Source organism: Mesoplodon densirostris, chromosome 18, assembly GCF_025265405.1.
Source record: "Mesoplodon densirostris isolate mMesDen1 chromosome 18, mMesDen1 primary haplotype, whole genome shotgun sequence".
NCBI classification, from domain to species: Eukaryota; Metazoa; Chordata; class Mammalia; order Artiodactyla; family Ziphiidae; genus Mesoplodon; species Mesoplodon densirostris.
Genome location: NC_082678.1, coordinates 7,091,277 through 7,116,872, shown reverse-complemented (window position 1 = coordinate 7,116,872; position 25,596 = coordinate 7,091,277). Strand labels below are relative to the sequence as shown.

Genomic DNA, 25,596 nt, shown 5'->3' with positions numbered 1-25,596 from the left:
CATTCAGTGAGCATTTACTTCATGTCAAGAACTAGTCTTGGAAAATTACATGAACTAATTCATTTAATCCTCATAAAAATCCTGAGGTAGATTTTATTACTGTTCCCATTTTACAGGTGAGAAAAATGAGGCACAGAGAGGTTACATAACTTGTCCAAGGTCACACCTGCCAGTTCCAAACCCCAGCAATCTAGCTTCGGAAACCATACTACAAAACACTATACCTTGTTGCAGAATGAGGAAAACTTTAACTCATTGCTTTGCTGCCTCAGAAACACGCTTCCTTACATACATGCCAAATTCTATAGCATTTGGGGGTCCAACGTCCAGTCTATGCTTCAAACCCTCCCATACCACGCGTCCTTGGGCCTACCCCAGGCTCCGGGTCCCTCCTACCTGTTTCACAGAAAACCCAGTGTGGGGAACTGATGTACAGACCTGCCAATGTCCACCTACTCAGAAACTTTTCTGTCCCATCTCCTCCCTCCTGCAACCTTGGCTGGGCTGCTCGTTCCAGCAGTGCAGGTCTCATCTGGAAAGGAAATATTCAGGCTAGTGTGTCAGCGTTGCCCTTTGGCCCTGTGTCCCAGCTTAACCTGTGCAGCCAGGTGATCATTCACTCAGGATCTTTGGGCTTCTTTAGACCTTCCTTTTTGAGGTAGTCAAAGGAGAAACTGGATATGAAATGGTTTTTTTTGTTGTTTGTTTGTTTGTTTTTTGCAGTACGCGGGCCTCTCCCTGCTGTGGCCTCTCCCATTGTGGAGCACAGGCTCCGGACGCACAGCCTCAGCGGCCATGGCTCACGGGCCCAGCCGCTCCGCGGCATGTGGGATCTTCCCGGACCGAGGCACGAACCCGTGTCCCCTGCATCGGCAGGCGGACTCTAAACCACTGCGCCACCAGGGAAGCCCTGAAATGTTTTTTTGACGAGAATTCTTCTACAAAGAATTACCTGAATATAACAACTGTCATTGTTTCAACAAAGATGTATTTAAGCAGCTGCGATGGGCATGACACCATGCTGGGCATCAGGCCACCAAGGCCAACAGGACATGGTTCTTGTCCCAGGGAAGCAAGGGGAGGACACATGTAGATAATGAACTAGAGTGCAGCGTGTGAACCTCCACTGCAGGCTTCTTTCCAAAGAACCAAGGGTGCAGGGAGAACAAAGCAACCAGCAGGGAAAGGGGGGCGGGGATGATACTTGAGTTGGGTTTTAGAGGATGAATAAGCCTTCACCAGATGGAAAAGGGAGGAAGGGGAAAGAGGAAGGAACCAGAGGAAGGAAGGAGGGGAGCGTGTGGGCAGAGGCATGATGGGAACGGCCTGTTTGGGGAAGGTCCCATGGTTGAGGGCGTCTGGTGGGTGGGGCATCAGGATGGCAGGAGCTGCTGAACCTGGTCTGTGAATGGCCTAATGTGCTCTGGAGAGAGTGGGAAGCTCTGAAGATTTATAAAGGGCAGTTGGCCAAGGAAAACTATAGGAGGGGGACGGAAGGAAGGTAGGAATTCGTTTACAGTGAGTCTGGGCTCAGGAATCTAGTTGCAGAGTCTGTGGCGAGGCTGGTGTGTGCTGTGTCAGGAGAGTCTGGCTGATGTCCCCCGGGACACCCCACGATGGTTTCCTGGTGAATTCACCACAGTCCAAGGGAGGGGCCTAAGTCAGAAAACAGATTTGTCAGCTCACCAAGGGGGATGGTCTTTTAGGGAAGATCTAAATTTACCAGAGGAACACCTGGGAATTAATTCCCTGGCGGTCCAGTGGTTAGGACTCTGTGCTTTCACTGCCGAGGGCCCCAGGTTCGATCCCTGGTCAGGGAACTAAGATCCCTCAAGCCTCACGGTGGGACCCAAAATTTTTTTAAATAAATAAATTTACCAGAGTAACACCTGAAGGCTAATCTCCATTTCCAGTAACTGTCAGAGCAAAAGCAATGATCAGGATACCAATTTACAGAAGATATATATATATATCTTATATACCTATATCTATATCTATATAATCGTTTACACAAGAGCTATAAGGGACTTGTCCATCTTCTTTCCATGACTGAGACGTGGTGGGAAGCTGGCCCACGGAGCTGCGAATCAGAGGCAGCAGTGGGTCATGAGTCATGAGAGAGGTTTGAGAGGGCCTGGAGCCCTCATCCACGTGGCTATTGTGCCTCCAGGGCTGGACAGTCCTGGCCTTGGGCCAGGTCCCCTGCTCCAGACACGGGTGGATTGTCACTGCCAGGGCAGGCTCTGTAATGCCCCCTTTCTGTGCCTTCTGACAGCCACGTTCTTGTTTAGATTCTTGGTCAGGCGCCTCTGGCAGGTTTGGAACGGAACTGCTATCTCTCAGGGTTTTCTCAACCTTGGTTTCATGTTAGAATCAGCTGGGGGAAATGCAAAAGCTGCTAATGTCTGAGCGTCACCCCCAGAGATTCTAATTTTATTGGGCTGAAATGCAGCGTGGGTGTGAGGAGTTTTACAAGATGCTCAGTGATTTCAGTGTCCTGTCAAGGTTGAGAGCCTTTGCTTTAAGGCAACTGCAGATCTCTGTTCTGGTCCACTGAATGCTGATTATTCTCCTAGAGGGTCACTTACCATGGATCAGGTGCCAAGTACTTCTTAAGCATGACCTTGTTTAATTCTTTAACCTGGCCTGCCAGGCAGTGAAGTAGAGCAGTGGTACAGAGGGAAGGAGTCAGGTATAATTCCACAGAGACCTGGGTTCGATCCCAGCGCCGTCGCCTACCAGCCAGGTGACTTGGGGCAAGTTACCTAATCCCTCTGAATCTTCGTGCCCTGATTTGTAAAGTGGGAATAATAATATCTCCTTCTCAAGGCAGTTGTGAGGAATAAACAAGGCAGCAGATGGAAGTCAGCTAGCCCAGAGTCATCGCCACCATACTGGCTCCATTTCAATGGGAGAAGTGGGAGAGACTAAGGCGTCACATTCCTTGAGGGTCCTTGAGAAAGTGGAGGGGTCCCCCATTATATCCTGGCCCCCAGACTATGGTCAAGGAGTATGTTTTTTTTTTAAATTATGAACATCAAGAATGGCTTTAATCATAGTGTTAATTTCATTTTTCTTCTGCTAATCAATTTTATGTACAGTAGTTCATATGTTAAACAATATGTGTACCAGAATTAGGAATATAAGCCCTGGGCTTCCCTGGTGGCACAATGGTTAAGAATCCGCCTACCAATGCAGGGGACACGGGTTCGAGCCCTGGTCCGGGAAGATCCCACATGCTGCGGAGCAGCTGAGCCCATGCGCCACAACTACTGAGCCCGTGCGCCACAACTACTGAGCCCGCATGCCACAACTACTGAAGCCTGCGCGCCTAGAGCCCGTGCTCCGCAACAAGAGAAGCCACCATGATGAGAAGCCTGTGCACCGCAACAGAGTAGCCCCCGCTCACTGCAGCTAGAGGAAATCTGCACACAGCAACAAAGACCCAATGCGGCCAAAATAAATAAATAAATAATAAAATTAAAAAAATAAAAAAGAGGAATATAAGCCCTTCCTAATGAGGTACACTGACAGTTGGTTAAAGAAAAATAAGTTGCAGTGGGAAGGTGTCTGAGACCCAAGCTCCACTGAGGACACTACAGTCTATTTCCCTTCACAGGGTCCAAGGTGTGGGGAGGAGGGACGGGACAGAAGCTGCAGACACCCACCTGCAAGGCCTGAGTGGAGCAAACGCTTGGCACAGGCCAAGTGGCAGGGCGGGGACACGAGGCGGGCACCACTGAGAGGCCAGGCCAGGGAGCTCACACTGCTTGTGTTTGTGTGCAGTGTGTGGTGCTTGAGGCTATAGGTCCAACAGTCCCAGAGGGGCCACATTCCCCATCTTCCCTCCCACTCGCCAGGCTCCCCTAGAACTTTGCTGCTCAGACTCTTTGGATGTCTCAGGGCTGCATTCCTCAGGGTCTGCTTGCTTCTCTCTTGTGGCTGGAAGGGTATATTCCCAGGAGAGCCTTCCAATGGGGTCGTGTCTGGGTCTGTGCCTGAGCGTTCCCTGTGCTCACTCCCCCTTGGGGTGGCTCGAGCTATGCCTTTTGACCCCAGTTGGGAACCCCATCGCACACCCGTTGGTCAGCAGCAGAGCTCCCGATGCAGACATCAGCCTAGGACCACATGTCCCCTCTCTCTACCCATGCATGTGGACAAGCAGAGGTGGAACAGCCAAGAGAAGCATCCCTGACCCTCCCCCCACCCAAAGCATTTGTTTGGGGGGCAAGATGAGAGCACTTACACCCATCATGGTCCAAATTTCTTTAAACAAGAAAACACAAGAAAGTGAAAATATGATATTTATCTGGGTGAGAGGATAAAGAGACATTAAATCACTGAGCCGAGAAGCAAAATAAAAATAAGAATCAGCTGGAACGACTAGGCCCGGGAGCCATGGCCGCTGAGCCTGCGCGTCCGGAGCCTGTGCTCCGCAATGGGAGAGGCCACAGCAGTGAGACGCCTGCGTACCGCAAACAAACAAACAAAGAATCAGCAACAGCAACCCAGCTCTGCCTTCACCCCGTCCCCATCCGAGCACTTTTCACCACATGCTGCTGCCAGTCTCGATGGGAATGTGGCTTCTACTGCTTTTAGTCTTCAGGTGGAGGTCCCTTTGCCAGAACTTAATTCCTTCCCAGCTCACCTGGTTGAGCCTGGGTCCAAGCAGTTCCTGCGGGAAATGATGGGACTTCCGTGTGATCTGAGCTTCCGGTTTCCCTCTGGTTGCAAGCTGCGTTGGACCCAAATCTCTGTTCCCTGAACTCCCCTCTTGCCAGGGCCTGCCCACTCAGTGTCCTCCCCTAGGGCTGGGTCTGTGGCCCAGGCTTCCAGCTGGGGAAGGAACCCCCTCTCTTCCTGACCTCACAGGTCCCTCTAGAAAAGACACTGACAGGATAGGTCAAACGACAGAAGTAGACACCGCACTCCACGTGGGTTCCTTTAGCCTGGAGGCACCTGAGAAAACTTCGTGCTCCCACACTCCTTTCTGGAAAATGTCCCAGTTCTTATTTATAGTCCCAGGAGGGGCAGCAGGGATGTGAGGCCCTGGGGGCTGTTGCCTGATTAGGCGGAGACTGTCCCCACTGGGACACACTTGGCTCCACAGTCCCCTGCATGCCCAAGGCTTCCCCATCCCAGGGACAGGGGAGGTCACCAAAGCTGAGGGGATTTGGGGTGGGGGATTATAGACTTCCCCCCAGGACCTCAGAGGGAAACACCAGGGAGTAGAAGCTGAAGTCGCAAAAGGAGGGGAAGGAGGAGGGGAAGAAAAGAGAGAGAAAGAGGAAGCTAAGGTGACAGGGAATTGAGGGAAGCACCTTCCTAAGATCTCGGACACAGGCCTAGTGGGGACCCTGTCCTGGGGCTCCAGAGAACAGCTACTCTGTAGATGCCGCACCTTCATATTCAAGACCCAGGGCAAAGGAGGAGCTGGGGAGGCCCAAGAAACTTCTGAATGTACTTAAGGCAACTGAATTGTCCATTTTAAAACGGTCAAATGGTACATTTTATGTTGTGTATAAGTATGTCGCATAAAAGTTTAAGTAAACGTTTCATGTTATGTTATGCAAAAGAAAAAAAAAGAGCAAAGAAAGGAAATGGTACAGTTACTTTGGAATGGTGTCTGGCAGCTCTTCAAAAGGTTAAACATAGATGACCATATGACCCAGCAATTCGGCTCCCAGGTATATACCCAAGAGAAATGAAGGTATTTGTCCACATGAAAACTTGTACACAAATGTTCATAGCAGCACTATCCGTAACAACCAAAGAGTGGAAACAAAATCTGGTCTATCCATACGATGGAATTTTATTTGGCCATAAAAGAATGAAGTACTGATTCCTGCTACAACACGGATGCACCTCAAAACCGCTACACTGAGTGAAAGACGCCAACCACAGAAGACCACTTGTTGTATGAATATATTTATACGAAACTTGCAGAATCTAGGCAAGCCTGTAGTGACAGAAAGGTGAGTGGTTGCCTAGAATTGGGACTGGGTTGGAGGGAATAGGAAGTGGGGTGATGAAATTGTTCTGGAATTAGATAGTAGTCATGGTTGCACAACTTTATGAACATATTAAAACCCATTAAACTGTACATGTTAAAAGGGTGAATTTTATGGTATATGGATTACATCTCATTTAAAAAATAAGATTAAAAAACTGGTAAAAAAAAAAACAGGAGGGCTTCCCTGGTGGCGCAGTGGTTGAGAGTCCGCCTGCCGATGCAAGGGACACGGGTTCGTGCCCCAGTCCGGGAAGATCCCACATGCTGCGGAGCGTCTGGGCCCATGAGCCATGGCTGCTGAGCCTGCACGTCCGAAGCCTGTGCTCTGCAATGGGGGAGGCCACAACAGTGAGAGGTCCGCGTACCGCAAGAAAAAAAAAACTAAAAAAAAAAAAACCAGGAGTCTTCTGGTAAAAGTATGGCCATCACTTTAGACTCCCGGCTGGCTATTCCTCTCTTCTCTGCGACAGGAACCCAGGAGGTTTGAGGTCAACAAAGCTAAGAACCCCATGTGTCAGGCATCACAGACTCAGGATGCTCCCAGCAGGGAGGGGGAGGGAAGGGAGGATGATGCGAGAAAGGACTGCCCCATCCAGTGCCCATCCCCTCCCCTCCCCACACTCCCTGGCCCTGGGGTCCCAGCCATATTCTCCATCCGAGGAACCACCTAGTTGTGGGAGAAGCCCACGTGGGAGAAGGCAGGGAGGTGGAGGGCACAGGCCACAGCCTGGGGGAGGCAAGCCAGGGGGTTGACCTCACAGGCCCCAGCATCCTGGTCCTGCCGGAAGTAGACGGAGTCAGCAGAATCGATGGAGGGGTCCTGGTCAAAGAAGTTGTAGGGTCGGAGGAAGAAGCCCACGCCGTTCCCCACAGTCACTGTGTTGGGAATGTCCTCTGCGTGGGGGATGTGCAGGAAACCGGCTGTCACCCAGGCCACCAAGTCCTAATGGGGGCGAAGAAAGAGGATCATGAGGTCTGGCTTTGCTAAGGACACGTCCGCCTCCCCCAGTGGCCTTGTATGGGAGGGACTGAGCTCAGCAGCCCAGGAAAGATATGAAATCATAGCGCTTTCTTCCTTAGTGGGTTCTAAAGACCCCTAGAGGAATCTGGCTTGGGAGAGAGTAAGGAGGCTCATCCTTGCTCCCCCCGCCTCCCCCCTCATGCCCACCCCCTCCCCCTCAACTCAGCTGCCCAGCAATGGTCTCATTGTTGATGAAGTCAGTGAAGTCCAGGGTAGGGGTCCAGGTGTCCTTCAAATTATAGATGCTGATGCTTCTGGGCTCCTCCTCCTTCCGCTGGGTCACAGCCAGCTGGTACCTGCAGGGGATTTGGATTAGACCCACAAGGTCATCGACCCATCCTGCTGCCTGAAGCTGCACTGAAGAGAGGACACAAAGGGGAAATGAGCATAAAGGTCTTATGTTGTCCAGCCTCTTTACTGTTCTCTGTCCACTTCCCTCTCTCTCTCTCTCTCACAAAGTTCCCGCATTTGCTCAATATCCTGTATCTCAAACACCTACTGGCCCATTGTTCAGACTTCAGGTGGGACTGTCGCTCACGCATCCATGCAGATGGGAGTCTGGGCCTGGATGCATATGCACAGACATGGCCTGATTCCCATCTTAGGTGAATTTCAGTATCTCATGTGCCTGCATTTTGGGGAATATTCCCTCAGATCTGTGCTCCTCTCTTTGTTTTCCCCTTCAAACTTGATTGTGAACATTTCAGTTCTTATTTATTTATTTATTTATTTATTATTATTTTTTTGATTGTGAACATTTTAAACATACAGAAAAGTTAAAAGAATAGTCTAGTGAACACCCATATACCCACTTCCTAGATTCTACCTGGAGCATTTTGTCATATTTGATTCAGCATGTAGCTTTTCATTCATTCATCCACACAGGAGGCTTCATTTTGAGCAGCCTAAGATTGTGGCTGCAGGAAAGTGTGTGTGTGAATGTGTGATTGTGAGTGTGTATATGTACACACACCCATGGGAGGTGGGGGAGCCTGGGTTCCCAGCAACATGGAGCCTTTTGTACAGTCCGTCTCCCCCAGTGCCTCTCTGACACCCCATCACCCACCTTGCCCAGCTCAAGGCTCTCTCCGTGGAGCTGTTCTGGGGCAGGGGCTCCCCAGCAAAGCTGACTGTCTGGATGCGGTAGCCCCTCGGGTGCCCCCACTTGTTGCTGTGATTGCTGGCCAGGTACAGGTAGCGAGGGGAGGGACCTCCCAGGGGGAAGGCGGCCTGCTCCTCCGTCTCCAGCAGCTTCCGGGTCACCTGCAGCCTCTGTATCTGGTGCTTGGGGCTCCAGGGTACCGCCGTAGGGACAAAAGCCATGTCCTCAGCCCAGACCCAGTTCTCCAGTCCTGCAGGGGTGAAGTGGAGATGGTGGGGGGAAGGGGGGAGGGAGGGCTGGTCATGCAGCTGCTCCGCCCCCTCTGGACTGTCCCCACCTGGCTTCAGAGTGGGGGGCCAAAGAGAAAGCCAGACTGAGTGTGCCCTCTGCTTCTCTCCCCTCTCCCCAAGATGTCCCTGATCCAGAGATTTGGAGAAGGTCTTTCTTCTTGATATCATCTCTGGTAATAGTCCCAGATGCCTTGTGACTGGGCTTCCACTGACCTTCCCCCTCTGAGGAGCTGAAGGGAGGGTGGTTTACCTGAGGTTGGAACAGTGTAGCAGGCAACGTGCAGGGCCAGGTTCTTTCTGACCTGAGGAAAGGGTCTGCACCTCATATCTGAAGCCCTCTGGCATCACTAGAACTGCCTTCTCATGAAAATAATCCCAGCAGTAGCTCATATTTGTTGAACTTGGAGGAGCTCTGCACAGGCAGTGTGTTGAGGGCTTTACATGGATTGATGCTTTACTTGCACAACAACCTGATGGAGGAGGAACTATAATTGTCCCCATTTTACAGATGGGACAACTGAGGCTTAGAGAATTTAAATAATGTGCCCCAGTTTGTCACCAAGGGCATGTAGTTAGTTTCATGGCAGTGCTGGGGACCCAGGTCTCAGTCTGGCTCTACACTGCCTACACACCAGCACCCAGAGGAAACCAACACAAAGGGGCTCCACCACACATGGACAGCAGACACGCAGGTCAGAGGGAAGGAGAGTCAGACCCCAGGCCCAACACTGCTGGAGCTTAGCAGTGTTTTCTTTTGCTTGGGGATTGGCAAGGAATAAGGGGCAAGGCCAAAGACATAGTCTGTTGCCTGAATATTTGGAGTTTTTAATGATTTTATTGGAGTCCAACTAGGTTTTATATTAGGACTCAACTTAAGTGATCTGAGACCAAAGAGCAGTAAACCAAAACATGCCGGAAGCTCCCTCCATACCTTCCAAAGATCAAAGAGAGCAGAGACTGATTAAACAAACCCTCTGTTTCCCTTTGTGAATTACTGCTCCTAGTCCACACTCCACAGTTTCTACTTGTAGATGACAATTAAAGGCCAAGAGTTCCTTTTCCGGTACATCCACACAAGCAGGCTCATGTGGATAATAATAATAATAATAGCTAATACTTCTCTGTGCGTGTCAGGCACCATTCCAAGTGCTTTAAGAGTTGTCATAGCTTAGATGTAGAGATAAAGAGAGATGTGTACGTCAGTTAGAATACATACATGTATTTTCTAGCTAAGTCCGATGAGAGAGCCTAAAAGCAATGACATCCCAGTAATAATGAGCACACCTGGTACCCAGATCTTGGTTTCTAAATACTATTCTCCAATAAAAGGAACAAGACATCCTTGGAGAAGTGGTTGATTTCAGGGCTGGGGCAGGGAAAATACAAGATGTAACTGGAATATCTTGCGGTGCCAGAAAGTAAAGAAGTGCTCAAAAAAGGATGGAGGCATGTCAGCAAGACACAGGAACCAACCTGAAGGCTCTCCCAATGGCCAAAACTGAAAGAATTTAAGGAACAAAATAAATGATAGTATGGGGTTATAACCCTTAGAATAAAATATCCATGAGCCCATACAGTTATGAATAAATAATTACATACATAAATAAAGTAAAAAGGAGGGATAACACTTTCTTAACAGAGAATTCCAATTAATAAATGTATAAAGAATAAAAGAAAAAATGTAAATGACACAGCAATAATAATTGTTGAAGGAAAAATCCACCAATAGTTGTTAAAATTTGTGGGCAAGAGTTTGAGAAGAAAAGAAATAGTATATTTGCATAGCATCAAAAATTTCCCCCAAATATTTATTAATTGAAAATGGAAAAACAGTAACTTTTGCAATGGAGGAAGCTGGAAAACACCACCTTAACCAAATGCTTGAGGCCAATATCACTGGTAATAAGACATATGGACATCACATACCCCTTGATATGATGCTCTGAGAAGGGTATAAAGTCATTTCTGTGGTTTTCTTACCAAAAAAACCTCCACAAAAACAAAAACACAAGCTCAACCCAATCATGAGAAAATATCAGAGAAACCCAAATTGAAAGACATTCTACAAAATGATTGACTAGTATCTTCTAAAGTGTCAGTTCCTGAAAGACAAGGAAAACCTAAAGAACTGCCAGATTGGAGGAGACCATAAGGAGACAGGACATCTAAGTGCAAGGTGGGTTGCTGGTTTAGATCCCGGAACAGAGAAAGGAAGTCAGTAAAGAACTGATGAAATTCTCATAAAGTCTGTAGTTTATAGTATTGTAATAATGTTAATTTCCTGGTTGTGATTGTCCTGTGGTTATGCAAGATGTTTACATTAGGGGGAGCTGGTGACGGGTATATGAGAACTCTATGTAATATCTGCAACTTTTCTGTAAGTCTAAAGTTATTTCAAAAGAAAAAAATGTTTTTAAATAGTCATCATGAATTCTCACAACAGTCTTATGAGGAATGCACTGTTACACCATTTTTACACTTGAGTAAACTGAGATACAGAGAGGTTAAGCATAAAAATGTTCCTCTCAGAAGTGGAGAAAAGGGAACCCTTTTACATTGTTGGTGTGAATGTAAATTGGTGCAGCCACTGTGGAAAACAGTATGGAGGTTCCTTAAAAAACTAAAAATACAGTTGCCATATGATCCAGAAATTCCACTCCTGGGTGTATAGCCGGACAAAACCGTAATTCAAAAAGATACATGCATCCCTGTGTTCAGAGCAGTACTACTTACAATAGCCAAAACCTGGAAGCAACCTAAGTGTCCATCAACAGACGATTAGATTAAGAAGATCTGATAGATACATACATACATATATATATATGTACATATACATACACACAATGGAATACAACTCAGCCATAAAAAAGAATGAAATAATGTCATTTACAGCAACATGGATGGACCTAGTGATTACCATACTAAGCGAAGTGAGTCAGAAAGAGAAAGGTAAATACCATATGATATCACTTATATGTGGAATCTAAAGAACGACACAAATGAACATATCTATGAAACAGAAACAGACTTACAGATATAGAGAACAGACTTGTGGTTGCCAGGGGGAGGGATGGATTGGGAGTTTGAGGTTAGCAGATGCAAACTGTTATATATAGAATGGATAAACAACAAGGTACTACTGGATAGCACAGGGAACTATATTCAATATCCTGTGATAAATCATAATGGGGGACTTCCCTGGTGGCGCGGTGGTTAAGAATCCGCCTGCCAATGCAGGGGACACGGGTTCGAGCCCTGGTCCCACATGCCGCGGAGCAACAAAGCCCGTGTGCCACAACTTCTGAGCCTGTGCTCTAGAGCCCACGTGCTACAACTACTGAAGCCCGTGTACTTAGAGCCTGTGCTCAGTAACAAGAGAAGCCACTGCAATGAGAAGCCCAGGCACCACAACGAAGAGTAGCCCCTGCTCGCAGCAACTAGAGAAAGCCCGCATGCAGCAAGGAAGACCCAAAGCAGGCAAAAATAAATAAATTAATTAATGAATAAAAAAATCATAATGGAAAGGAATATGAAAAAGAATATATATATGTATAACTGAATCACTTTGCTGTACAGCAGAAATTAACACAACATTGTTAAGTCAAGTAAACTTCAATTTAAAAAAAATGTTTCTCTCACATTTTCCAGGAGCCCCCCACGTGCTCTCCACTCCTCCATTACAACCTAAGCCTATCAAGAGCAGGGATGTTGTTTCTTTTGTTACATTGTCTTAGTGCAGTGCTTGGCACAAATACACATTCATTCAGTAAATATTTGTTGTTTGCCTGAGTGTAATATGTTGTTATGTGAGAAATTAGAAGTGACAAAATATATGTACATTATGATTGAAATTTGGTGGTAAAATTCTAAATATGTATATCAGTATATCACATATACATAGTATACACTGTAATATATTCTAGATTGCAGATGCACGATTTTAAAAAAGGAAAGACTTTTTTTAAGCATGAGAGAATAACCATCTAAGGGTGAAAATCTCTGAGGAATTTGATGACTTTCACATTTTCTTCTTATACTTTTACATTTTTAATGTTTCAATTACCATTTTTAAATCTAGGCATGGAGACTTCAGCCCCCTTTACTGGAATCCTGGCCTCCGCCAGGATGTCTTACCACCTGCATCCAGATTCACCTTGAAGTGGGCACTGTGGGTGTGAACCGTGCCCAGCGTGTGCTTCCCAACCTGGTTTCCGTATCTTCGGGCAGCACCAAAGAGGAAGGATGAGCCGATATAGCCTGTGGCGTGGAATTTGACTTCGATGGCCCCACTGGGGTGGAAGACCGTATCCCACACGTAGTCGTAGTTGAGCAAGGTCGACACAGATCTGAGGACCAGCACTATCTCCACGAGGCCCCCAAAGTGGTGGGAATGAAAGTCTGAGTGGTGTCGCCTCAGGGGCAGGCCCTGGTTCTGCTCAAACACACATAAGGCATCAGGTAGTGTCTTGGGGGCTTGGGACTCCAAAAGGAAGTGCCAGTCCACGTAGGTGGCCAGATAGGGGCAGTCCACCCCACAGGTCAGGGGCGTGGAAAAGTGGCCCAAACCAAAGTTGCCATCTGCGTACCGGCCTCTCACAGCAGAAGGAGAATTTCCACCATAGACAGCCAAGGCCTCCTGGACATTGACTTCATAGGCGACTCTCTCCCCTTGGAAGTGATGTCAAAGATCCTTGGGCCACTGAAAGCTCCGAGGCCAAAGGAGAAAGTCCACAGTGAGGAGGCCACTCGACTCCCCTGGACACTGAAGCGGGGGCCCTGGGGATGGAACTGCAGAGGGGGAGCCGGACCCGGAGGCGCCTGGGACTTCAGGGACCAGGACCCACCTGTGCCATTGTCTGGGACCACCACCACATTCACCAGGCCGGCCTCAAACTGCTCCTCCAGATGGGCCAGACTCTCATAGTAGCGGCCTTGAAAGAACACCTTCTGGATGGTCCAGCGAGCAGGGTCCAGAGCCTTGTGATCTACCAGAAGCTCCAACCTTGTGGGGTGCAGGAAGAACTCAGCCCCTGAGATGTTGTAGTAGAGGCCAAACCAGGTGGCCCTGTCCCCTGATTGCAAGCCACGGGGGGTTGTGGTCATGGTCACCAGGTTCCCTCCTTGGTGCTTGTAGGAGCAGCAGTGGTGGAGGAGACCAGCAGCCTGGGGCAGCTCTCTGTTGAAGATCATCTGGTCTATGTCCAGGTACTCTCGCGTGAGCACGGGGCGTCGGTGATAGGGCAGGGGGCCCCCGTGACGCTCCACAGTCACATCCCGCAGGTAGGAGGGGTGCGGCAGCGGCCCCACCACCAGCTCAGTCACATTGGGCTGGGCTTGTCCGCCAAAGAAGACGATGGCCAGTGCCTCCCGGGCAGGCGGGGGGCTCCCCCTGTCCAGGTGGGCCAGGGCTGCAGCCTTGGGGGGCAGCTCCAACTCTACCGAGAAGACGCAGTTGTCTGAGGGGTGGGCCTGAGCTGCATCCACCAGGCCTGGCCCCAGCTTCTGGGTCAGAAAGCTCATCACAGCCGTCAGCTCTTCTCGGCTCAGGTCTGCAAACAGCTGGCTCTGGCCAGGGTGTGTCCAGGGCTGGGCACTGGGAGATCCGGAGGGGCAGCGGGGAGGCAGGCCGGGATGACACTCCTTCCAACTCCTTCCTCACTCCCAGCACCACCTTCACCCATGCCCGTCACCAGAACATTCCACGGGGACAAAAGAATAAAGACAGCCATAGCTAAAGCTCCTGGCTGCCTCCAGGCTCTTGAATCAGAATGCAAGATAGAAAGACAGACAGACAGGACCTGGATGCAGGATGCCCCTTTCAGTCTCTGGAGGTTCCTGGCTCTGGGTGGGGCTTCTGGGCAATGGCACGATGGGTACATTCAAGACAAGCAGCCAAGGGCAGAAGGTTGGCGGGGGGTGGAGGTTGGGGGAATCAGTGGTCAGGCCAGGCTCGGGAGGTGGGGCTGATGTAGGAATGTGGGCTTTAAGTGGCTCATGTAAGCCTCTGTCGTCCTGTTCCAAAACAAACACACAGGTTCAAGGTTCAAGGTTGGGGAATGAAGTGGGTTCAAGGTTGGGGAATGAAGTGGGAAAGGGATCGGTTTGGGAGATACACCTGGAGAGAGGCAAGCGGGAGAAGTGACAGGGGCAGAAAGGGACTGTCCTTGGGCCCTTCCTCCACTCTCCAGATGCGGCCTTTCTCCTGGCTACAAGGCCGCAAGCAAAACTCACCTGTGCACAACCCTCCAGCCGGATTCCCTCCTTCCGTCCTCTAGCTGAAGAAGCCCTCATCACAGTCTACGGCTCCTCTATCAACCAGAATCCTACTGGCACCCATAGGAGACTGGACAGTCATGCTGAGAACATAAAGCACCTGGGAGGAGCTGGGGGGCTGAAGGGCTGAGCCAGGTCAACATCTTGGAGGCCCTGAGCACCCTAAATCACTGGAGGGGAGCATGGGGGCGTGGAGCCAGTCCAAAGTTGGAGGGGGTGGGGAGTTTCAGTGTAACAGAGATCCCTCCCCACTTGAGCAGGACTGATGGAGCACGGCAGAGGTCAGGGTGCCTGGAAACTGGCTGTGAACATAACCTAGCTGCCCACAAGCCTCATTTCCAGGAAACCCGCCTCCAAAATATTGCAGAGGCAGAGAGCAAAGTTGCCTCCGTTCTTGGGCAGGTGATGTGTGGGAGACTGCTGTCCTCTGTGCAGCCAGGTCCTGAGGGGAACTAGGAGAGACGGAGGGATCTGGAGAGAGGACATGCACCTCTGTGAGCCTGGAGGAGAATCCTCTGCAACCTGGACATGTCCAAGAGCACTTCCCCAGGAAGCCATGTTAGACCAAGTTGTCCCTTTTGTAGAATTACTCAGGAGACAGGACTACACTTCCTGCTCCCCCCACTAGGTCTTATTTTCATTTGGACCAACTTGTCCCCAGTCTCTGTGAATGTGCTGAAGCTGCATTTATCCCTGGGAGCCAGAGCCCACCCCCCAGCCCACAGGCTGAGGACTGGGCCCCAGGATGTGGTGCCTGAGTCGAGCTGTTGCCCCAGAGGCCCTGTGTGGCCAGCGGGACCATCCCGGACACCCAGGTCAGTGCACTCTGGTCTGCATTCTGGGGACATGGCTCTGGCTCCAATGTGGAGCGGGGCTTGGGTGTGGGACAGACGGAGGGAGGACACTGGACAGGAAACAAAGGGCCAGGATGAGGCCGGTGACCTCGAGGACAGAGAGAAGGGAGGGGTCTGAGCAATGTGGTGGGTGGAGTTGACAGGACTCCGTGTCTGATTGGGTGGATGAGTGAGAAAGGGCACAGCCTCTTAGGTGACACAAGGACACAAAGGTTGCACTGGGTGACTTGGGATGGTGGGAGACTGTCCTCAGAAGAAAGACATACAGGGGACTTCCCTGGTGGTCCAGTGGTTAAGATTCCGTGCTTCTGCTGCAGGAGAACTAAATCCCGCATGCCAAAAAAAAAAAAAAAAATAGCCATGTTCTTCCGTTCAGGAGGTCAGGGGCTGCACAGAAGCAAGGACCAGAGTCAGTGACCAGGCATCCTTTCTTACTTTCCCTGTGATCTCAGCAGAAGTTGGGAGGCGGGAGGGGGGCATCCAGGATGGGGTTCTGATCGGGGCACTCTGCAAACAGGGCCTCCTTGGGCCACATTCTCACAGGAGTCCTCCCCCAGCCTCACCCTGAATTCAGGCCACCATCATTTCTTCCCCCTGACCCACCTCCCTGTGCCTAAGCCTTCTGTCAACTCTATTCTTTGTATCTGGGCCAGAGGCAATGTCCTCAAAGACAACACTGACCCTGTCACTCCCTTGCTTAGAATCCTTCCATGGCTCCCCATTTTCCTTACGGTAACTGTGGCTTGCAAGGACCTGCCTCCTCTGCCCCCTGCTTGGCCCTCCAGGCTCTGCTCACAGCCCACACACATGTCAATGAACTTGGGTACTTGGATGGGGCCAATGTGTCACCTCCTGGCTTCTGAACATGCTGTTCCCTCTTCCTGGAACCTTATCTCCGCTCTCTTCCTTCTCCCTCGGCCAACTTCTACGCCTCTGCCAGGATCAGCTTAGACATCAGGTCCCTCAGGAAGCCTCCCCAATCCCTAAGTCCGGGTTAGGAGCCCCTGCTATGTCCTCCTCCTACCTCCCCTGGAAAATTCCCTGATGTAATGGACCCTTTACTGGCCCCTCTCGTCCCTGAGGGTAGACATTGTGCATCTTATTCTATAATGTATCCTAGTGCTTTTCAAGGTACCTGGCATGTAGGAGGCACTGGGGAAATCTTTGTTGAATGCATGTAGGAATCCTTCTCCTGCACCCTCAGAGGGAGCCCTTCCCAGGGGCTGCAGGAGAGCAGAGGCAGGTGAGCACATCTTGTGCTCCTCACAGGGACTTCGCATGTCTACATTCCTGGAAGTCCTGTCCCAGTTATGCCCCTGACCTAAGCCTCAGGCGTCCCCTTGTCCAGCTCCTCTTAGGGCAATGGGCCCAAGTCCTAAAGATCTTGGCCTTGGGGACACCAGTTATTTCAGAACCTGACATCCTGGGTTACTATTCCCTCCTATGGCTTGACCAGAAGTCTGAGGCTAACAATCCAGCCAGCCTCAGGGGTTTAGGAAGACAGCGGGTGGGGTAGGGGGCTGGAGGTCCACCTTGCAGCCCTCCTGACCCCAGCTGGGCTGATGAGCTCACGATCCACCTGTCCACTGACGCCTGGGCTAGGGTTGTCATCTCCGTGTCATCTCCATGGAGGGTTGTCATCTCCATGATGTGACTGAGAGACACACCACAGTCCCCTTTTCAGATCAAAGCTTGTGAGCGAGCATTCACACACACACACGCACACTCACCGCTTGCAAACACTCACACTCTTGGTCTGCAGATGGGTTTCAAGGCAATGAGTGTCATGTTATAAAAACAGGATGGGATGAGGGGTGGACACCAGCATTCCTTTATTCCTTTTCCCTCCAACACTGACTGTTGTGCAAGTGACCGTAAACAGGAGCCAGAAGGAGGTGGAGACAAAATCATAAGCATGTGATGGAGAAGTGAAATTACTCAGGTCAGAGAAAGTAGAAGCATAAACTCAGTATCAGAGCCACGGTGGCCACAACACGCCTTTTTCTCCTCGGTCTCAGTCTTTAGTCCCTCCTTGTCCTCAATCTCTCTCTGTCCTCTGTCACCCTGGCTTCCACCCCAGCCTGTGGTATAAATTCATCCCGCCATCGCTGGCCCTCCCTCCTGACTGAAGTCTTTCTCTCTGTTCTTTGGAACCTAGTTTCTCTCCAGCTCACTAACTCGTCTCCATCTGCTGTTCTACTGACCCAGAAGTGAACCTGGGCTTGGGGCAGGACAGAAGGTAGCAGAAGCTTCTGTGTTGTCTGTGCTCCCTGGACATGATCTCCCTCTGGTCAGAAGCTGAGCAGCGGCCGAAACCTGTTTCCTGCATTTCACCTCCTAGCCTGGCCTGGGCTTCCAGCAGGCAGAAGTCACCCCTCCCCAGGGCTTCTCATCGCCCCCACTTCTAAGAGAGAGAGAGAGACGGGGAGGGAGTGAGAGAGAGCAAAAGAGACATTGACTGAGGTTTAACATTTTCTTGGAGATCTACAGGCAAGAGGAGGCAAAGCAGTTACCAGAGGCCACGCCCATTTCTCTGGGTCTCAAATACTTGAGAAAATTGAGTCCCTGGGGCTATCTCTTAACTCCCTCTACCCTTCCCCCCTACCCCAGCCCCTTCCTAAAAGACCAGTCAGTTTAAAAAAAGAAGTCAGGTGTTGTTTGGGCCCATTTATTATTTGAATAATAATAAATGAATAGGTAATACAGTCACATGGTTCACTTCAAATGTACAAAAGGGTGTATAGTACTAAGTCTCCTCCCTCCTCTGTCCAACTTCCTGGTTCCCCTCCACAGGGGCAACCAGGGTTACCCGTGTCTTCCGAATATGCATCTATAAGATAGGAAAATATGTATTTATATGATCCTTCCCTGTAAAACACAAATGGAGGTGCCCTATACACACTTCTGTGCCTTTCCTTGTTCACTGGAAGATGATTCCCTATAAAGAGATATAATTAGTTTTGCAGCTGTGTAGTATTGCTTTGCAAGGCTGCATCAGAATTTATTTAATCAGTCTTGTAGGGATGACAGTTCTGCTGCTTCCCATCTCTGGCTATTTGTAGAGGGACCCCCAGTCCAGACTGCTCCCACCCACCCCTCCACAGGGACAGCCTGCCAGGGAGGCTCCACCCCCAGAGGCCTTGGCTCATTTGCATGCTCACACGTGATTGAACCCCTGGCCCTATGACTGGAGTCCCTGGTCTTCCTGCTTCTCATCCTTGGTGTCCACCCAGCCTCCCACACTGGCTACTGCAGAGCACAGAGGGCACTGGTCACGCACAGACTTGGCCCAAAATGGCCGCTCCTCATCACCACTGCCCCCGCAAAGCCATCGAAAGTGCTCACTTGACCTGCTGTCGTCTCCATGACCATCCTCTGCCAGAGAATGCAAGGCGCGCCTATACACATGGGCAGAAAGAACTGTGGGGAAACGCATCCTGCCCCAGGACTGGGGGTAGGGGCAGCTCCCAGACACAGGGACACAGACGGGGATTGTCCTCTCAAACTAGATGTCCCTTGCATTTTGAGACTTCCACAGGCCTAGAACCAGGAGAGGAGACCAGAGGTGAGAAATGAAGGCTGGGTAACATCCCCTCAGGGCTGGGAGGGAAATCCCAGGATATAAGAACAGGTGGGAACCGGAGGAGGCTAGGCAAGAGGGGAGAGAGAGAGGAGACATGGGCCAAAGAGCCCCTTCCAGCTTGATTCCTAGATTCACGGGCCTGGCAGGAACCCTGCTCCACTGCCTCCTGGTGGTTATCCCCAAAGCAGAGCCCCCCATCCTCACGTCGCAAGTGAGGACTCAGGAGTCTCAAGAGAAACCTGGGATGGCTAAGAAGATTTGGGGAACCCAGATAGCAAAAATAAAAGGAAACAAGACAAAAAACACCAAAAACAGGAGTCTTCTGGAAAGTTTAACCATGACTCCAAGCTCCTGGCTGGCCATTCCTTTCCTCTCTGCAAGAGGAACTCAGCAGGTCTGGGGTCAACAGAGCTGAGAGCCCCCTGTGTCAGGCATCACAGACTCAGGATGCTCCCAGAAGGGAGGGGGAGGGAAGGGAGGACGATGGGAGAAAGAAGACCCCCGGGATGTGAGGAGGGAGAAGACATAGGCTGCCCTGCCCAGTGCCCATCCCCTCCCCTCCCCCACACTCCCTGGCACTGGGGTCCCAGCCACATTCCCCATCCACCTAGTTGTGGGAGAAGCCCGCGTGGGAGAAGGCAGGGAGGTGGGGGACACAGGCCGCAGCCTGGGGGAGGCAAGCCAGGCGGTTGACCTCACAGGTCCCAGCATCCTGGTCCTCCCGGAAGTAGACGGAGTCAGCAGAATCGATGGAGGGGTCCTGGTCAAAGAAGTTGTAGGGTCGGAGGAGGAAGCCCACGCCATTCCCCACAGTCACTGTGTTGGGAATGTCCTCTGCATGGGGGATGTGCAGGAAACCGGCTGTCACCCAGGCCACCAAGTCCTAATGGGGGTGAAGAAAGAGGATCATGAGGTCTGGCTTTGCTAAGGGCATGTCCGCCTGTCCCAGGATTCACTTTCGCAGCCCACCTTTGCTCAAGAGGATTTTAAGTCTTCAAACATTTTTCCTACTAGTCCAGAAATCAACGCATAAATGGTCAATTTCATATTCGGAGCAACACCTGCCCCCCATCCCAGCCTGCACCCTCCATCTCTGACATTCCCCATGACATCACCATCAGCCTACACACCCCCAGAGGAATGATGACACCCACGGGCAACTTCAGCTCCTTTCCCCTGACTCAATGAGAGCTCCCAAACTCTGAGAGAAGGAGGATGAGGAGGGAAGATCAGGGTTTGGGAGGCAGAAATTAACTTGGAAATTAATCCTTTAATGGTCAAGCCAGCAACAGAGAAGCTTTAGATAAAAGAGATGTGGTCTTCCCTGGTCACTTCCAGCCCTCCTGAGTCCTGGGGCCCTTAAAGGACTCAGTCCATGGGCTTCCCTGGTGGCACAGTGGTTGAGAGTCCGCCTGCCAATGCAGGGGACGTGGGTTCGTGCCCCGGTCCGGGAGGATCCCACATGCCGCGGAGCGGCTGGGCCCGTGAGCCATGGCCGCTGAGCCTGCGCGTCCGGAGCCTGTGCTCCGCAATGGGAGAGGCCACAACAGTGAGAGGCCTGCGTACCGCAAAAAAAAAAAAAGGACTCAGTCCACAATGCTGAGACTTAGAGAGCTGTAGAGTCTTGAGGACAGGCTGGAGCCTCAGCCACTGTCTGCAAATGAACTTCCAGCTTGGGAAGATTCCCTCAAGCAGTAATGATCAGATCCTCAAAAGCACAGAAGGCAGGAGTCAGCTCCCTCCTTGGGGAGATGGTTTTCAGGGACCTCCCCGAGAGAAGGTGGGGCTCATCTCTGTGTCCCCGAACCCCTCCCTCAGCCTCCCACAGCCGGCTGACCTCTCCAGCTATGGTCTCATTGTTGATGAAGTCAGCAAAGTCCACGGTGGGGGCCCAGGGGTCATTCTGATTGAAGATGCTGCTGCTGCGGGGCTCCGCCTCCTTCCGCTGGGTCACAGCCAGCTGGTACCTAGAGATGCTCTGGTCAGGCCTCCATGGTCACTAAGCCCATCCTGCTGCCTGATCATCATGGAAGGGAGCCGAGCCCATGGACCTCAGCATTCCCATCTCGTTCACACAGTCACTCTGACGCCACCCTGGTGGGTGGCCCAACATCATTCCATGTCCTCCTTTTCATCCCTTTCCATTTCACAACATGCCCCCTCCCAAACAGAAAAGACTTTTCCCACCTGGGCTTTAGCCCTCCAAGGGGACCATGTATCCACTGTGGGCCTTTGGATAACCAGGAAATCCTTTTTGAGCTCTTACCTCACTCACCTCGTGCACAGTTTGAACTGAGTGCCCAGTTGCCCCTCCCAACACTCCCTTCTCACTCTCATCCCCTCCCCCACCCCACATGCATACCACACCCCATCACCCACCTTGCCCAGCTCAAGGCTCTCTCCATGGAGCTGTTCTGGGGCAGGGGCTCCCCAGCAAAGCTGACTGTCTGGATGCGGTAGCCCCTCGGGTGCCCCCACTTGTTGCTGTGATTGCTGGCCAGGTACAGGTAGCGAGGGGAGGGACCTCCCAGGGGGAAGGCGGCCTGCTCCTCCGTCTCCAGCAGCTTCCGGGTCACCTGCAGCCTCTGTATCTGGTGCTTGGGGCTCCAGGGTACCGCCGTAGGGACAAAAGCCATGTCCTCAGCCCAGACCCAGTTCTCCAGTCCTGCAGGGGTGAAGTGGAGATGGTGGGGGGAAGGGGGGAGGGAGGGCTGGTCATGCAGCTGCCCCCCCCACCCCCAGACTCTGTCCCCACCTGGCTTCAGAGTGGGGGCCAAAGAGAAAGCCAGACTGGGTGTGCCCCCTGCTTCTCTCCCCTCTCCCCAAGATGTCCCAATCTTTCAGCCAAATTTGTTGACCTGTGACATATTTCTTCAAGGATATCATTCCTTCATCCTTTCACACTCATTAGTGGAGAGGCCTGTGCTCAGCACGGGGGACACACTGATGAATGAAACAACGTCCTTACCCTCCTGCGCTCACAGACGCCCCAGAAAGGCCGAGCCCTGAAGGGACTGTAGTGTGAGAGGAGCCCATTCAAGATTGAAGGTCAGAGGAACACAGGTACAGGCAAGAATAGAGGGCTTCCTGGGCCACTTTTCAGCCTGGCCTTAGAGGATGTCACCAGCAGAGATGACATGGCAGGGCATTCTAGACAGGGGCAAAACAGGAGCAAAAGCAAAGAAGCGTGACTGTCACGTGTGGTGTGCATGTCCAGGGACAGGGCGGGTGTGTGTCTTAAGCAGCACAGGGAAGAATGTGACAGGCAGGCAGTAGCTGTCCTCTATAGGTGATGGGGATCCTATAGGTGATGGGGATCCAATAGGTGATGGGGAAAGTGGGCAGTGTGTAAGGGAGCAGGCTGGCATGGGCTGGTAGGTCCCTCTGAGCGCAGGGTGAACCATGGATCTGAGAGGAAGAAGAGTCGAAGCAGCAAAGAGAGGGCTGGCACCCACAGGGGGCCGGTAGCGGGGCCAAGCGAGGGGTTGGAGATATTTCAGAGGCAGAAAAAAATCTGGTGATGAACTCAATATGGGGAATGACCGTGAAATGACCAGGACTCCGAGGCATCATGTAACCCTTGGCCCTCTGTGACCACCAACTCCAGGAACTATCTGGACTATTCCAGAGTATCCACTCTACCCCTCACACTTAAGTGTATTGTGCCCAGAGATGGAAACTCAGGGAGGAGAAAGGTCCACCTCCCAGGGAAATGTATACCCCGGGGGCGTTCCACGATTGGCCTGCAGGTGCCAGGGACTCTGCAGAATGCAAACAGATCCTCCCCAATACCTACACTGCAGGGCAGACACAGATAAGCTGAAAAGCAAATGGCTGCCTCACTGAAGTGGGACCCATATAAGTGCCAGGGAGGGAAGAGGGCAAAGGGGACCCTTAGCCTGGATCCTGCCTCTTCTCTGAGCTTAGCTGTTTCCCAAGACTTTCTGATGAGGTCATGTGGAGGGTGGGTGGCAGCAGCTCTGTACCCAGCCAATGAGCTAAAATCTCAGTAAAATTCCGCAGCCAACTCTCTCCCATCCAGCAAAAGAGGAAGCATGAAACTCCAAAACATATACTCATGCTCAGATCTTCCTTTCCTGGAAAACCTCCATCAAACCCAAAGCAAACAGAGACAACCCTTCAGCCCCCTTTACTGGAATCCTGGCCTCCGCCAGGATGTCTTACCTCCCACGTCCAGATCCACCTTGTAGTGGGCACTGTGGGTGTGGACGGTGCCCAGCGTGTGCTCCCCAACCTGGTTTCCGTATCTTCGGGCAGCACCAAAGAGGAACGCTGAGCTGATGTAGCCTGTGGCGTGGAATTTGACTTCGATGGCCCCACTGGGGTGGAAGACCGTATCCCACATGTAGTCGTAGTTGAGCAAGGTCGACACAGATCTGAGGACCAGCACTATCTCCACGAGGCCCCCAAAGTGGTGGGAATGAAAGTCTGAGTGGTGTCGCCTCAGGGGCAGGCCCTGGTTCTGCTCAAACACACATAAGGCATCAGGTAGTGTCTTGGGGGCTTGGGACTCCAAAAGGAAGTGCCAGTCCACGTAGGTGGCCAGATAGGGGCAGTCCACCCCACGGGTCAGGGGCGTGGAGTACTTCCCCATACCAAAGCTGCCATCCATATAGTGGGTCAGCATTGCTGCTGGGGAATTTCCACCATAGACAGCCAAGGCCTCTTGGAGGCTGATCTCGTAAGCCAGCCGTTCTCCCTGGAATCGGATGTCAAAGATCCTTGGACCGCTGAAAGCTCCGAGGCCAAAGGAGAAAGTCCACAGTGAGGAGGCCACTCGACTCCCCTGGACACTGAAGCGGGGGCCCTGGGGATGGAACTGCAGAGGGGGAGCCGGACCCGGAGGCGCCTGGGACTTCAGGGACCAGGACCCACCTGTGCCGTTGTCTGGGACCACCACCACATTCACCAGGCCGGCCTCAAACTGCTCCTCCAGATGGGCCAGACCCTCATAGTAGCGGCCTTGAAAGAACACCTTCTGGATGGTCCAGCGAGCAGGGTCCAGAGCCTTGTGGTCTACCAGAAGCTCCAAACCTACGGGGTGCAGGAAGAACCCAGCCCCTGAGATGTTGTAGTAGAGGCCAAACCAGGTGGCCCTGTCCCCTGATTGCAAGCCACGGGGGGTTGTGGTCATGGTCACCAGGTTCCCTCCTTGGTGCTTGTAGAAGCAGCAGTGGTGGAGGAGACCAGCAGCCTGGGGCAGCTCTCTGTTGAAGATCATCTGGTCTATGTCCAGGTACTCTCGCGTGAGCACGGGGCGTCGGTGATAGGGCAGGGGGCCCCCGTGACGCTCCACAGTCACATCCCGCAGGTAGGAGGGGTGCGGCAGCGGCCCCACCACCAGCTCAGTCACATTGGGCTGGGCTTGTCCGCCAAAGAAGACGATGGCCAGTGCCTCCCGGGCAGGCGGGGGGCTCCCCCTGTCCAGGTGGGCCAGGGCTGCAGCCTTGGGGGGCAGCTCCAACTCTACCGAGAAGACGCAGTTGTCTGAGGGTTGGGCCTGAGCTGCATCCACCAGGCCTGGCCCCAGCTTCTGGGTCAGAAAGCTCATCACAGCCGTCAGCTCTTCTCGGCTCAGGTCTGCAAACAGCTGGCTCTGGCCAGGGTGTGTCCAGGGTTGGGCACTTGGTGATACGGAGGGGCAGCGGGGAGGCTGGCTGTGTTCACCACCATCTCCTCCCCTGCCAGCTAGTAAGACACACACCAGGGCGAAGATGGTGATGACAGCCAGAGCAAGGAGCACCAGGGTGGTCTTCTGGTTCATTGTCCCATGAACGTAGAGAGAGAGGATTGAACCAAAGTGGAGACTTGTATTCTCAGGTCTCTTTTGCTCCCTGTACTGGGGGCTCCTAGACTCTGGCTGAGGTTCTCAGTATTCCGACGCAATGGAGACTGAGGATGGGAAGAGCATGGGAAGGCTGGGGAGGGGGGCGGAGCGGGCTGGGGTTGGGAGGCGGGGCTAAGGCAGGGCAGCAGTGATTTCCACAGACCTTACATGGCTTTGTGTTCCAGGCTCCAACTCACATTCTGCTCTCTGGGTCAGGGTGGGAACAGGGGAGCGCTGGGGTAGGAGGAAGGGGTGGTGGGGATTTCAAACTATTGCAGCTGAGCAGCCTGAGCACAGACATGCACTGACATGCACAGAAATGCCGGGGAGGAGGCAGCCCCTCTTTCCCCTCCGCCCCACTTCTTTCCCCAGCGCCCATTTCTCAGGGCCAGATGTTCCCTTTCCTGCAACTTGGAACTGTTGTCCTGCTTCCAAGGAAACCCCACCCCCCAGCTCTTCAGCTTCCCAAGCAGCATTTCTTGGCCAGGTCTGTCCCCCTTGCCCCCTCTCCTCCATGGCTAATTTCCTTGGCCAGAGTCCTTAATATTCTCTGGGGGATTCTAGATACTTCAAAAGTCAAAGAGAAGAAATTCAAGTAAAAGTCTTGTAATA

General features: G+C 51.9%; 2 protein-coding genes across 3 annotated transcripts; both read right to left on the bottom strand.

The window, feature by feature from the left end:
* Positions 1-6,680: 6,680 nt before the first annotated feature.
* LOC132478486 (primary amine oxidase, lung isozyme-like) lies at positions 6,681-14,155 on the bottom strand. Its single transcript, XM_060081650.1, is given in 6 exon segments — positions 6,681-6,958; positions 7,203-7,330; positions 8,101-8,386; positions 12,561-13,103; positions 13,106-14,068; positions 14,071-14,155. Coding segments are annotated over 6 exon segments (2,283 nt in total).
* A 4,116-nt stretch (positions 14,156-18,271) lies between these two features.
* On the bottom strand, positions 18,272-25,033 carry AOC3 (amine oxidase copper containing 3). 2 transcript variants are annotated; one of them, XM_060081056.1, is made up of 5 exons: positions 23,322-25,033; positions 21,516-21,801; positions 20,974-21,103; positions 19,836-20,019; positions 18,272-19,093 (listed from the first exon to the last, which is right to left on the bottom strand). In XM_060081056.1, the coding sequence occupies exons 1-5, from the start codon at positions 24,919-24,921 to the stop codon at positions 19,059-19,061; spliced, it is 2,235 nt and encodes a 744-aa protein (XP_059937039.1). In that variant the 5' UTR covers positions 24,922-25,033; the 3' UTR covers positions 18,272-19,058. The 2 variants fall into 2 exon arrangements, with proteins under 2 accessions (XP_059937039.1, XP_059937038.1); XM_060081055.1 differs by having other exon boundaries at positions 18,272-20,019.
* Positions 25,034-25,596: the final 563 nt, after the last annotated feature.

Coding starts and splice junctions, on each gene's coding strand:
- AOC3 (XM_060081055.1), bottom strand. CDS start 24,921: ATGAACCAGAAGACCACCCTGGTGCTCCTTGCTCTGGCTGTCATCACC. Junction 21,802..23,321: donor GGTGGATCTGGACGTGGGAG/GTAAGACATCCT, acceptor TCACCCCTGCAG/GACTGGAGAACTGGGTCTGG. Junction 21,104..21,515: donor AGAGCCTTGAGCTGGGCAAG/GTGGGTGATGGG, acceptor GAGCATCTCTAG/GTACCAGCTGGCTGTGACCC.